A 12,130-nucleotide genomic window follows, 5' to 3' on the forward strand; every position below is an offset into this window, starting at 1 on the left:
ATCAAAAACAAACTCTTCTATTATAAACTCTTCTATTATAATCAGAATCTGTAGAGATGCTATTCTTAAAGGCGCGTGCGTCTAATGAAGAGATGGTGAGCACTGCACATGACCAATTGGCTCGTTGTTTGTTGTGGTAATCAAATCAAAACTCTTTCAAAATGCAGCTTTTCCCGAAGCATTGGGAACTTTTAAAAGTTCCCCACGCTCCAGCTTCTCCCTGATGCTCTGCATGGTCAACTGTCACATGTATGCTAATGCATGTGTATATGCGTTGCGTATTGTGTAGGCAATATATAATATTTATAACAGTCTATAATCATTAAAAAGAGAAGCTAAATGAACCCGAGCCCAATCTGTATAAAAAAATAATAATAATAAAAAAATTGTGGCCCAGGCTTACAGACCTCTACAACAAGTACTTAGCAACATGTCAGAGTAGAGAGAATGAGCTTTCTTTAGCATGCTGAAGTCTTTCTTATAGGCCTTACCCACTAACACTCTAAACTCTATGAACTTCTGTAGCCTGTTCTCAGATCAGTCCATTGCTGTTACGAGAGCTCCTGCGACATAACCCCAGCATTCCTGAGGGAGTTCAGCTCCATAAAGACCAGAGCACCCAAAACAGAAATGCCAGTGGGTAGATTCTGGAGTGAATACTTGTATACACCTAGTTCAGTTCATTTTTTTCCTTTTTGGACAGTGAACAAACACTTTGATGAGTAATAAACTCTGATAATAGTTTTTAAAGATGTCATTGACAAAGTGGAATACAAAAACAATCGCTTTATTGCTGCTGCTAATCTACACTAACCTTGCAATAGAATCTTTATCCTGAGTTTTAGTACACTGTTCTAAATGAGTGATTTTGACATAGGCACGGACAACCTATGCAAGTTAATAACATTTAGCTACTCTTTATGTAATGTATTAGAATACATTTCTTTTACTAATATTAGTGGATTTTAAATTATGCAAATTTTGTTTGTTAATGTTCAGATGTAACACCAGTAGACAGACCCATGAAACAGAACATGACCGAACACACTGTAGACTGTTTTCCGTTTGTCTCGGACAGGCAGCAGACCAGTTATTTGCAGTGGTAGGCATAATTATTATGGTGTTACAGGACAGCTATTGTTTAAAATTGCATGATATGGACTCTGGTTCACAATGCCATTGAATTTGGGGACGAGACACATTATCCTAACACTTGTTTTGTGAAAAGATTAAAGAGAACTCTTGCATTAAATAGGCTAGTATGGTTCTGTCTGTCTGTCTGTTTTCTTTTTTTCCTTTTTTCTTTTTATTAGTATTATAAATTAACCTTTGAAAAAAAAAGTAAGTAAAAAGATAGCATTAAAATAAGAGTGTCACATAAATTACAAAAGTTCAAAAGTTCTGGGGTGGTAAGATTTTTGAAAATGTTTTTGAAAGAAGTCTCAAGGTGGTATTTATATATATATATATATATATATATATATATATATATATATATATATATAAATTTTACTGTATTTTTGATCAAATTATATATATATATATATATATATATATATATATATATATATATATATATATATATATATATATATATATTGATTAGAAAATTTAAAAGAACATTTCTTTGAAATAGTAAAGACTTTTACATTGTTACAAATAATTTCTATCACTTTTGATCAATTTAATGCATCCTTGCTGAATAAAAGTGTTAATAAAAAATAAAATATTGTACGTACAGTGTCTCCAACCATTGAACGGTATTAGTGTATGATTATACACATTGACAGCTCTTCAGATCTCAGTAAGACTCTTCTGTCACGTGAGCCATGGTGTCCGTGCAGCTCAGCTCTGTTTTAATGCGTGTGTCAGACACTGGCAGCTTGTTGCTGACTCCGCGAATGTCTCTGCATGTTTACTCTGCACACCCCCTGCTGAGACACACATTTAAAACCCCACACACACCCTCCTGTGCATCATCAGCATCCTAATCTCTCATAGTATAAAAGAGAAACACACTTGATATCCATATGTGGTTTGAAATCCAATTAAAATTGGATTTTTAGAAATGCGTTGCAGTCTGATCGGATTTCAAGTTTCAGGTTCTTTCCTCCTTCGGGATGTTAAGTCTGTAAAGTCTTTAAGTGCTGTGGCATCCACTCTCATATGTAGCATTAACTGTGTTTTGAATGGCCTTGAGTGAATGAGTGATCAGTTTTGGATACAGTGCATTTGTTAATAGTACAATAATGCCTGCCTCCTTACGAGTTGTGAGCATTTTGGTGAAGTATGATGTTGTATGTTGGATATGAGCATAAATAATATTTCCTGTTTTTTTGTTCCCTCTTTCCACAGTAATAGCTATACTCTTTTATATAATAGACATAGATAAACATCAAAATGTGGACAGTTGGATTTGTAAATGAAGCTGAATTATGTGTGATCAAAGCCTAGTTTATCTAAGCACTTTTTTCTTTCAAATGAAAAAAAAAAACCTTTTTGTTTTTAACAATTCCTGTTCTGCAGTAGATTTAGAACTCAGTTATATAAAAAAAAATGAATATGCATGTGTCTTCCTATAATTTATTGTTTAAAGATAAAACAGATCTATGAAAATATGCTTTAGTCTAGCTCAATCACTTAAACTTGATTAATGATATATTACATTTAACTCTCCTATGTTCCCCTCATTGTTACATTGTGAAAAATAACTTGTTTTATTTGAGCTAGTTGTCGAGGCAACATTTATAATTTGTATCTAGTTTAACTTGTTGCATTATTGCATTATTATTTTTTATAGTCATAAAAAATGAATAAAAATGACAAATAATAATAAAAAAAAAAAAAAATGTTAAATATATAAATCTAAAAATTATTAAATTCATAAACATTATGAAAGTATCTCAGTGATTCTTAAATACCTCTGCTTGTAAAATATATCTAGAGGATGGTAGAAAGACATTCTCTCATAGAGAGGGAGAGAGAGAGAGGGGGGGGGGGGGAGCAAGTGAAAAATCCCGCTGTGTCTTTAAGAGCTCTGGTGCTCGTGTGGGAGTGAGTGGGGCCCAGAGAAGTGGCTCAGCCCAGCTCAGATCTGCCAGATGCAATGCTCCAGCCAGAACGGAGCGAAGGTAGGCAGGCTGCATGGGAGGCAGCGCTCTTCTGGCAAACGGGTGACGAGGCAGAGAGAGAGAGTACCCTCCGTTGCTGTCTTCTCCTCCCTTGGCACTGAGAGCATGTTTGATTTTGCCTGTCTTTGAAGTTATGGAGTTGGACAACAAACTTGAGCTGGACGGCCACCATGGTAAGAGGATAACTTGTACACACTTTTAACAAAGCACATGAAGTGGTGAGAGCCAGACAGTGATGTGAGCTTATGTATGTAGGGCTGTGAAACAGATTAGAGCAGGCTGCCTGGGCGTTTGCAGAGTTCTTATTTTGTTGCAATGACAGAACAACTGTGATCTATACAAAATGTGTGTAATTACGCACTAAAATGTGTCTTTAGTCCTTAGGGAAGGGTTTCGAACATGTCTGTTGACATGAACAGATGAAAATGCTGTAACATCAACAGATGTGTTCGCTCAGACTGCTACTGTTACCTCTCAAGCCAGGCTGAACCCTTGACATGCATTAAACCTCACCTGAAATTTGATCTACCACAGGCCAAGGGTTCACTTTCTGTCTGACAGCACTGAAAACCATTACTTACACCTTACAAATTTACTTCAACTTTTAGTGTGTACCAGAAGAATTTGAGTATTTTCAGTATGTTAATGGTTTTAGAATCAAAATCAAACCAAAATTTACTTTATATTTATTTCAATTAAAAATGTATTCAGTTAGTTGTAAGTGTATTAAAATTTTGCCATGGAACCTGTGCCACGCTGTTACATTCAAAAACATTTACGCCATTGCATTCATCAACTCGTGGTTCATCCTGGATGTTGTTTTGTTCATTAATGTCTTTCTAATGAGACTGAACTGCACTGTATTGAAGGATTTAATGCTGGCTATGTTCATGCTGATGTGACAGTCATGTGGGCTGAAATGAACTTCATAGGGATCTATGTCGTGGTCCCTAAAGCAAACTGTAGCAAAACTTTCAGAGCTTGTCAAACCACAGTTTTTTATAGCTTCAACTTGTTTGAGGCTTTTGAAAGACATAAAAAGAGTAAGGGAATTGAATTAAATAATGATTAGCTTTCCCACCAGATGATTAAAGGCAGTTTAGGTTTTTTTGTGTTTGATGTATAAAACCTTTGCTGCAATTGAGTTGCATAGTGGCCAAGCTCACTGTACAACATCTTTGTAGTTTCATTTATGGTTCATGCAGGCTATTTAAGAATTATTTTGTAGGTAATGATATGAAAATGCTTTGCCGTGTTCATCGTTTTCATTTTCACCAGAAATCAGGAATCAAACAGAATTGTTTAGATATTCATCAGCATAACCTATGTGAGAGTTTTACATTTCAGCACATTTCAAATGTTTTGAGTAAATGAATAATTAATTAAATGAGCACTTTTGCAACGTGATCTGATTATTTATATTTGTTCCTTACTGTTTGACTTCCTTTTATCACTTTATTCAGAAATCGGCTGTTTTGAGAAAAAAAAAAAGAAAGCCATGAAACATCTGAAACATTTGATGGGATGGATGTTTTCTGTTTGTTGCTTCACTTTGGTTAGGAATATGTGGTTAAAAATCTTTCAGCAAATATATGTTGGGCTCAAAGCATCCTGCTTGTAACTTTGCCGAGGATTAAACATCCCAGACATGGCTCTAAATGGTGAAAATCTTTGTGAAGAACATAATCCTTGTGGCATATCAAGATGGACATAATCTCCTTTAGTCAGATATGAGGACTAACATTTATAATTTGCTCCATCTTTTTCCTGATGCTCCATCTTTGGTTTTATGCAGCATTTAGGCCTGTTGATGTTTCATTTGGTCAGTGGCGATGATGATTATCTCTCCATTGTTACATCAAAGCATCATATTGTCCTACTTTTGTTCATCTTTGGCAACATTCTGTTTTGGTCTTTTATCCTTTTCATTTGCTGGTATGTGGACTGACTGTGTTCCAATCACACAATGTGTGTGATTTACTCAGTAATAGACATTTCTGGTGTAACAAACAAGCTCTTTTAGTGCTTGGCTATATTATTTTTGGTATAAGCCTTATAACTTATTGTAACCACCTGTTACTCTTTAAAAAAGTGTCTCCTATCTCATCTTAATTTGCAGAGACAACTATGATTAAATTACTTGTAGGTTGATTCCCCTGAAAAGTGTAAACTCTGTCTCATTGTGGTGCCACTGAAGCATTGTTGAGTTTGTTAGAGTCACCTGCAGGGTTATTTCCCAAAAGCATCATAAACCTAAGTAAGATCTTTGTAAACATTGGTAGTAGATTCTATGATTTACTTAGCCTTACGATACTGTATTTTATACAGCGACATTGTAAAATGGCAAATAGTGGAACGTCTGGGAAACCTGTTTGGTAAAACCAGTGGTAGCAGAATTTACACACTTCAGCTTTAAACTGTAGTTAGTGTATTATCTTTATTATCTAGTATTTTTTGCAGTATTTTTTTTTTGTTGAATGGAAAATTCAAAAGCAATTATATAATCTGTTCAATTGTAAAAGTCAGAAAGAGGAAGGAAAATGGTTGAGAACAAATTCAGGAGTATGAAAGGGTGCGACGTGTAGAATTTGACCCCTTTCATGTACAAATGAACAGCGACAGTGAATCGTAGATATAATCAAAATCAGTTTTCATTAAAAAAACATTACTCCACGCTAGCTTGAAAATATCCCTTAAAACTTCACAGTTATGCCTTGGGTAAGCTGGATTTTCATGTTTTTTTTTTCAGTATTGGGATATCCCAGTTTAATCATAATTGATAATAGAGGGTAGTCAACTGGAGTCTTTATAGTCTTCATCAGGCCTTAGACTAGGGAACAGCACTCCCCTAATTGCATAGTATTAAAATAATTCATTATTATTGGGAAGGGAAGATGAAACAATAGAGCGCTCTAGCACTGAGGCTGTATTTTAGGCTGCCCAGAGTCTTTGCCCGTAAGACTCTGCAACTCATAGTGAGAGGAGCTGAGAAGATCATTGGTGTCTCTCTCCCCTCCCTCCAGGACATTTACGGAACCCGTCTCACCTGCAAAGCCCTCTGCATCGCAGGTGATCCCACCCACCCTTCATACAGCTTCTTCAGTCTGCAGAGTCTCCAGGGCAGGACCAGCAGACTGAAGGACAGCTTCATCCACCAGGCTGTCAGGAAGCTGATCTTCCTCCCTAACTTGCCCCCCCCCCCCCCCCTCTTCTGCCCCAGGAACCACTGAACTATGAAACCCCCTCCAGATCCCACATCCCCAGCCCCCCTACTAATATATGATGGTATGCACCAGTCACTTTGTGCAGCACTGGTCTGCTCACTACCTCATTCAGTAAGGAACTGACGTCATTCCATTACCTCATCATTTAATTAAAATAACTGGTCTTGAGCCCCTTGTCAATTAATCAGATTAATACGATTTTTATTTTATTTATTTTTTTGCACTAAAAATCTTTTAACTGCACTGTTGTTCACTTCATTGATTTGCACTCTATCTGCCATTTGCCTTGCGCTGCTTAACTTAACCTTATTTTTAATTTTATTATATCTTTTTTTACATTCCCTTATTGTATAGTTGTATCTACATTTTATATTTGATCTAGATTTTTAGGCTTTAATGTTAATGATATCTGTGTGCACCGGGGGGTCTGAGAGGAATGCAATTTTGATTCTCTGTACAGTATGTATGTACTGTACATGTGGAAAATGACAATAAAGCAGACTTGACTTGAAAAATTTTGTTTTATAGTAGGGCAAATCACTTTAAGATAGACTTTAATGGTTTTAGAAAGGGAATTAGACATTGAGCTATGAATTTAACAGAGTTAAAGGTGTTATTTGTAAAGGTGTAAAGGTGTGGTTATTTAGCTCCCATATTCAGAAGCTATTAAAATAGCATGATCACTTAAAAAAAAATGTCTTAGTGTTTTTATAACAAGAATATCACTCCACCAGAATTGTAGAGATCAAATGTAACAATTTTAGAATGAGCCATTGAACAGACCATATTGGTCAACCACGAATCTGAATATGGGACATGTGTCTCTAGATGCCTATGCTGGTTACTACGGTGGTTTACATTCTGCTCTCAATGAAAGTTCAAGTGACACAAAGTTGACCTTTACCAAATCCTGAATGGTTCCCATTAAAGCAAAGGACATTTTGGAGAAGGGCAGCTGTAAAAATGCGTCAGAATCAGGAGTAGGTGGGCAGAACAAGCTCTAAATCCTAGACCGTGATGATAAGGTCATTGTTGATGATTTGCAGAGGTACTTTAGTGACATTTTCCATACAACTCTTCCACTGTCCATGCTTAGTACATTTCATAAATGATAAATAGTGTTTTCTTTGTTTATTCCAAATGTGAAGAGTCTTTGACATGTGAGCAATCATAAATCCATGTGGGCATATTGCATTTGGAGTCAGAATTCATTGAATTTGAACTTGGCCCAACTGGTTGTCATACATCCGACCGATTTTCTGACCTCACATGCTTCACAGAAGTGCTTTTGTGTTGGTAACAGCAGCTGTCCAAATCCCAACTCTCCATCATTTTAGTAGGATCTTTAGACTAGAATTGTACATCTAGTCACTTGTCTGTTTCATGAGCTCATTTTATGATCACAAACGTTTTTGGGAAAGCTACTTTAGATTAGTTACAAACTATTCATCATATTCAAGTAACCGCAAAACTAATTTAGCTATATTTGTGAAAAAAAGGATATATATATAATACTTTTTCAGCAAAGATGCATAAAATTTACATAGGTTTATAATGTTACAAAAATGTATTTTTCAAATAAAATGACTCTTTTTTTTTTTTTAATAAATTTTCAAAATTCATAATAAAACTGTTTTTGAAGCATGAAATCAGCATGTTAGAACTTATATTTGAAAGATCGTTTAACACTGAAGACTGGTGTAATGGCTGCTGGAAATTCAGCTTTACACCACAGAAATAAATTACATTTTAAAATATACTGAGGTAGAAAAGATTAATTTTACATTGTAATAATATTTTACAATATTGTTGTTTTTACTGTATTTTTAGTCAAATTAATGAAGCCTTTGTGAGCATAACAGACTTCAAAACCTCAACAAATTTAAATTGCACACCCCAAACCATTGAACGTTATTGTATACAGTGAACATTATTATTTCTTTATATATTGTGATAATATTTGATGATATTTTGTAACCAGGTGGCAACCATCTGGCAGCAACAACAAAATGGGTTGGGGATGTTGTTTCTTGTTGCCTTCAGGTTAGTAGTATCACTACTTTTATTTAGTTTGCTCACAATGATACTAAGAGCTAAAAGAGCAAATGTTATATGTGTTGTGTATGACCAGTCCAGTCTGCATGACGCATATTATATATCCGGGCGGCCAGACAGCTTTCAGACTCGGCTAATTTGATGTCCTTTATTGCTGTAATGCAATATGAACCCCTGAGAGTTGGTTTTAGGTGGCATGAAGTAAAGCAGATGCACTTTGTGAGCTGAGCTTTTTATCTTCACTGAACCACAGATTGCTGAAGCATTGTAACTGTTGCTAGGATGTCCGGTGACCAGAGCTTTTATCACCGTGGTAACATTGTTTTACCCATCCCCCTTTCTGAACATTAGATTGATGCGTGTTTTTATTCACTCCACTTTTTAACTCGTCATTTAAAACAGATTTCACTGAAACTGGAGTTTTTTGCGCAATCAGCAAACTCTGTGATGGGAGTCAGATTTTTAAGTTTTTCTTTTAATATATGGATCAGTATGCCAGACATTTTTTAAGGATTATTCCAGGTTCTTTACAAATTACAGTGTGTCTATCAACACCATCTCTGGCATCCAGATTACCATAGCAAATGTTTACTCAACCTTCAGCTTGTAGACACCAACAGAAAATATATTTACAGTTATGATGAAGCCTAGTAACAGTGATGCACATATCAGCAGTCATTATTGTATCGGCCGGTAAATGTGACTTCTTAATATTTTTTTATTATCAGTCTGATAAGTAAACTAGGCCAATATATTATAAACAAATATAATAAATTAAATAACATTTTTAATTGAGCTTGTTATTTATATATATATATATATATATATATATATATATATATATATATATATATATATACACACACTTCATTTGTTGGTTTGCCCAGATTGTAAACACTGTGCTTTCTTTTTTTAACCAATAGTGTAAGTTTGAAGCAGGACTGTTTGTTTGACTAATTAATTTTTTTTTTTATATAATAATAATTTTTGCAATACAGAAGCACAGAGATAGCAGATTTCAAAGTGTCATTAAAGTCAAGTCATATTCATTTATATAGCTCTGAATACAATTTGATTATGTCAAAGCAGCTTCACAGTAATAAACAGGAAAATAACAAAAATTCGAAAATTATGAAACCAATTCAATTTCACCTGTAAAGCAGCTCTACTGAAAACATATGTCATTTTTCACCTACACTGTAAATATAATAAAACTGTAAGTGACTAGAATAGAAAAAAAAAACTTTACTGACTGCTTAATTACACTGTATATAATAGCATTTCAAAAGCATTGTGTTGTGTGTACCGCTTTTTCACATTGCTGGGAGATTAAAGAGTCAGAGCCGAGTCAGGCCTTCCCATAACACACTCCCTAGAGCCTGTGTTCTGATTGGCTGACATTCCAGAGGAATCCAGCTCTCCAAAGGGGGCTTGTTTACCCAAAAGATGGTGGTGCAGAATGAGAGTGAGAGAATGCTGTTACTAGGCCCCTAAATGCTCATGAAAATGGAAAAAAGTAACCACTGTCCCTCTTGTTCTCCTTTTCTTCCCTCTCTTTCATTCTCTTTTCTTTCCAAAAGTGGGAGGGTCAGCTTGCGCACAATGTGGCAGGCCTGAGCGCCGCTTTAGAATTCTTGTGGTAATCTCCACCACCGTGTGGAGGCGAAACAGCTCACAGATGGATGTGACGTCCTTGTGTGTCGTCCTTTCTGTTTCTGATTTTTCTCTTTGCAGGATGGGGTGACCTGCTTCAGAAACTGGCCTATTTCTAAGACTTCCCCTGGGGGCAATCAAGGTGAGAAGGAGCTGTTTTTGGGCTCCAAAAAGATCAGATGTAGGGCCCACTGTCTTTTAAACAGCATGCCGTACGCTTCAGGCTCAAACAGGAAGTTATGGGCATCCGGGGCCTCATCCCAAATGGTTCACTAAGCCCTCTTTTAAGCCCACACTTTGGTTATGTAATGTCGCATAGGCTTTTGAGGAGTCCAAATCATCAAATGGGCCAAGCTATGATCTTGTTTGGACTTAGTTGGAACAGGGCACTATAATGAAAAAGAGAGAAACAATTTTATAACATCAGTTAACTTTTAACTTTTTATGATGCAGGCCATGCTGTTATTCCCTGTGCAAGTACAGTTACAAAATATATGAATCATATTCATATTATATTTACATATATACTGTATAACATATACTATACAATACTGAATTTATTAATTTATTTACTGAACTTATTTATTTCTAACTTTGCTAAATATTTTTACAGTGTACAGATCAAACTAGTTACCTTGCATTTGCAGAAAAGATATCTATTTGTGCAATAATTTGTTATTAATGATGTGAAATATGGCTTCCAGCAGTCATTTCGAAAGTGTAACATAGTCTCTGTGATTCCACGCGGAACATAAATACAAACTGAAAAACCTGTGAAATACAAGTGGAAAGGTTCTGAGACTGTTTAACATCTGTATTTATTTTGTTGTTTAAAATTGTTTTGTTTTCTTTAGAAATCCTGCAAGCACTTTATTGATATGAAGCAGATATAATTATTTTTTTCAGATCAAAATGTTGTTACACTGTATGGACACTTGGACTGCACAGAAAGTAGTTCAATAATGTTACAGGGATTGATTATTGCAAATGCAGATCCCACTGTGTTCTGGTTAAATAATTTATTTTATTTTATTTATTTATTGCTAATTATTTTTTGCATATGGTGTTGTGTTCTTTATGTCAGCTTTGCTAAAAATATATCCTATTCCTAAAGTAAAAAATATAAAAATATTTCGCCTTGCTTACTGTATCGCAATATATCGTATAGCAACCCCTGTATCGTGATATGTTTCGTATCACCAGATTCTCACCAATACACAGCCCTACCATCATGTATCCTCCCCTTTTTTGTCAGGATGTTGTTTTACTCCAAAGGAAGGGTTTTCCAAGCCTGGATTAGAACTATAAAGCTGTGGTGGCTCAGAGATGGCTGATATAGTGTCTCTATTGATCCTGTCTCCTGGCAACCTCTGACAACAGCTGAGCAAAGGACAGCGCTTCGAAATCACAGACAAGACTTTTCTTGTGCAAGGTTAAATATAGGCTTGCCATGGCGCTCAGCATTCTGGGAGATTTGAGGACCTGTTTTTGTGTAATAGACTAGACTAGACAAAGGTTGTTTGTCCGGCAAGCCATGCTTTTACTATCAATGTTATATTTGGTCCATAATTTGGCCAAGGCTGGTCAAGAGGCCATTTGACCTGTATTGTATATACTGTATATAATCTGTTTAAAAGATTTTGGTCTTTTCCAATTTAATTAAAAAGGTTTACTATTTATAGATTATTTATTTATATATATAGTGTGTGTGTGTGTGTGTGTGTGTGTGTGTGTGTGTGTGTGTGTGTGTATGAAATCTATGTATTTCATATAGATATATTACCTCTGTCAGCAATGAAACTTTTTATGATGCAGACCTTGCTGTTTTAGTATTGACCATCCCTTTTATATATATATATATATATATATATATATATATATATATATATATATACAATTATTATTTTTTTTTTTTTAAATATACACACACACACATCCTTAAGAAATGAACGATACGCAAATCCGTCATCAAACTGGGCCTTGTTTGTAAAACAAGCATCTTCGAAATACAGGGAACAAACACAAACACTTGCACAACTCCGTTGATGCTCTGTAAAAATAAACTCC

The 12,130-nt window shown here is 35.2% G+C and overlaps 1 protein-coding gene across 2 annotated transcripts in view; it reads left to right on the forward strand.

Annotated features, from left to right (window-relative positions):
- The first annotated feature begins 3,092 nt into the window (after positions 1–3,092).
- Positions 3,093–12,130, forward strand: part of LOC128018900 (disabled homolog 2-interacting protein) — a 78,692-nt gene continuing 69,654 nt past the window's right edge. Inside the window, exon 1 of one of the 2 annotated variants that reach the window (XM_052604766.1) lies at positions 3,093–3,304. In XM_052604766.1, coding sequence (XP_052460726.1) covers positions 3,265–3,304 — 40 coding nt within the window. In that variant the 5' untranslated portion in view covers positions 3,093–3,264. The remainder of the gene's footprint in view (positions 3,305–12,130) is intronic. The other variant, XM_052604765.1, reaches the window with a different exon arrangement.

This window comes from Carassius gibelio, chromosome A8 (assembly GCF_023724105.1).
Source record: "Carassius gibelio isolate Cgi1373 ecotype wild population from Czech Republic chromosome A8, carGib1.2-hapl.c, whole genome shotgun sequence".
NCBI lineage: Eukaryota > Metazoa > Chordata > Actinopteri > Cypriniformes > Cyprinidae > Carassius > Carassius gibelio.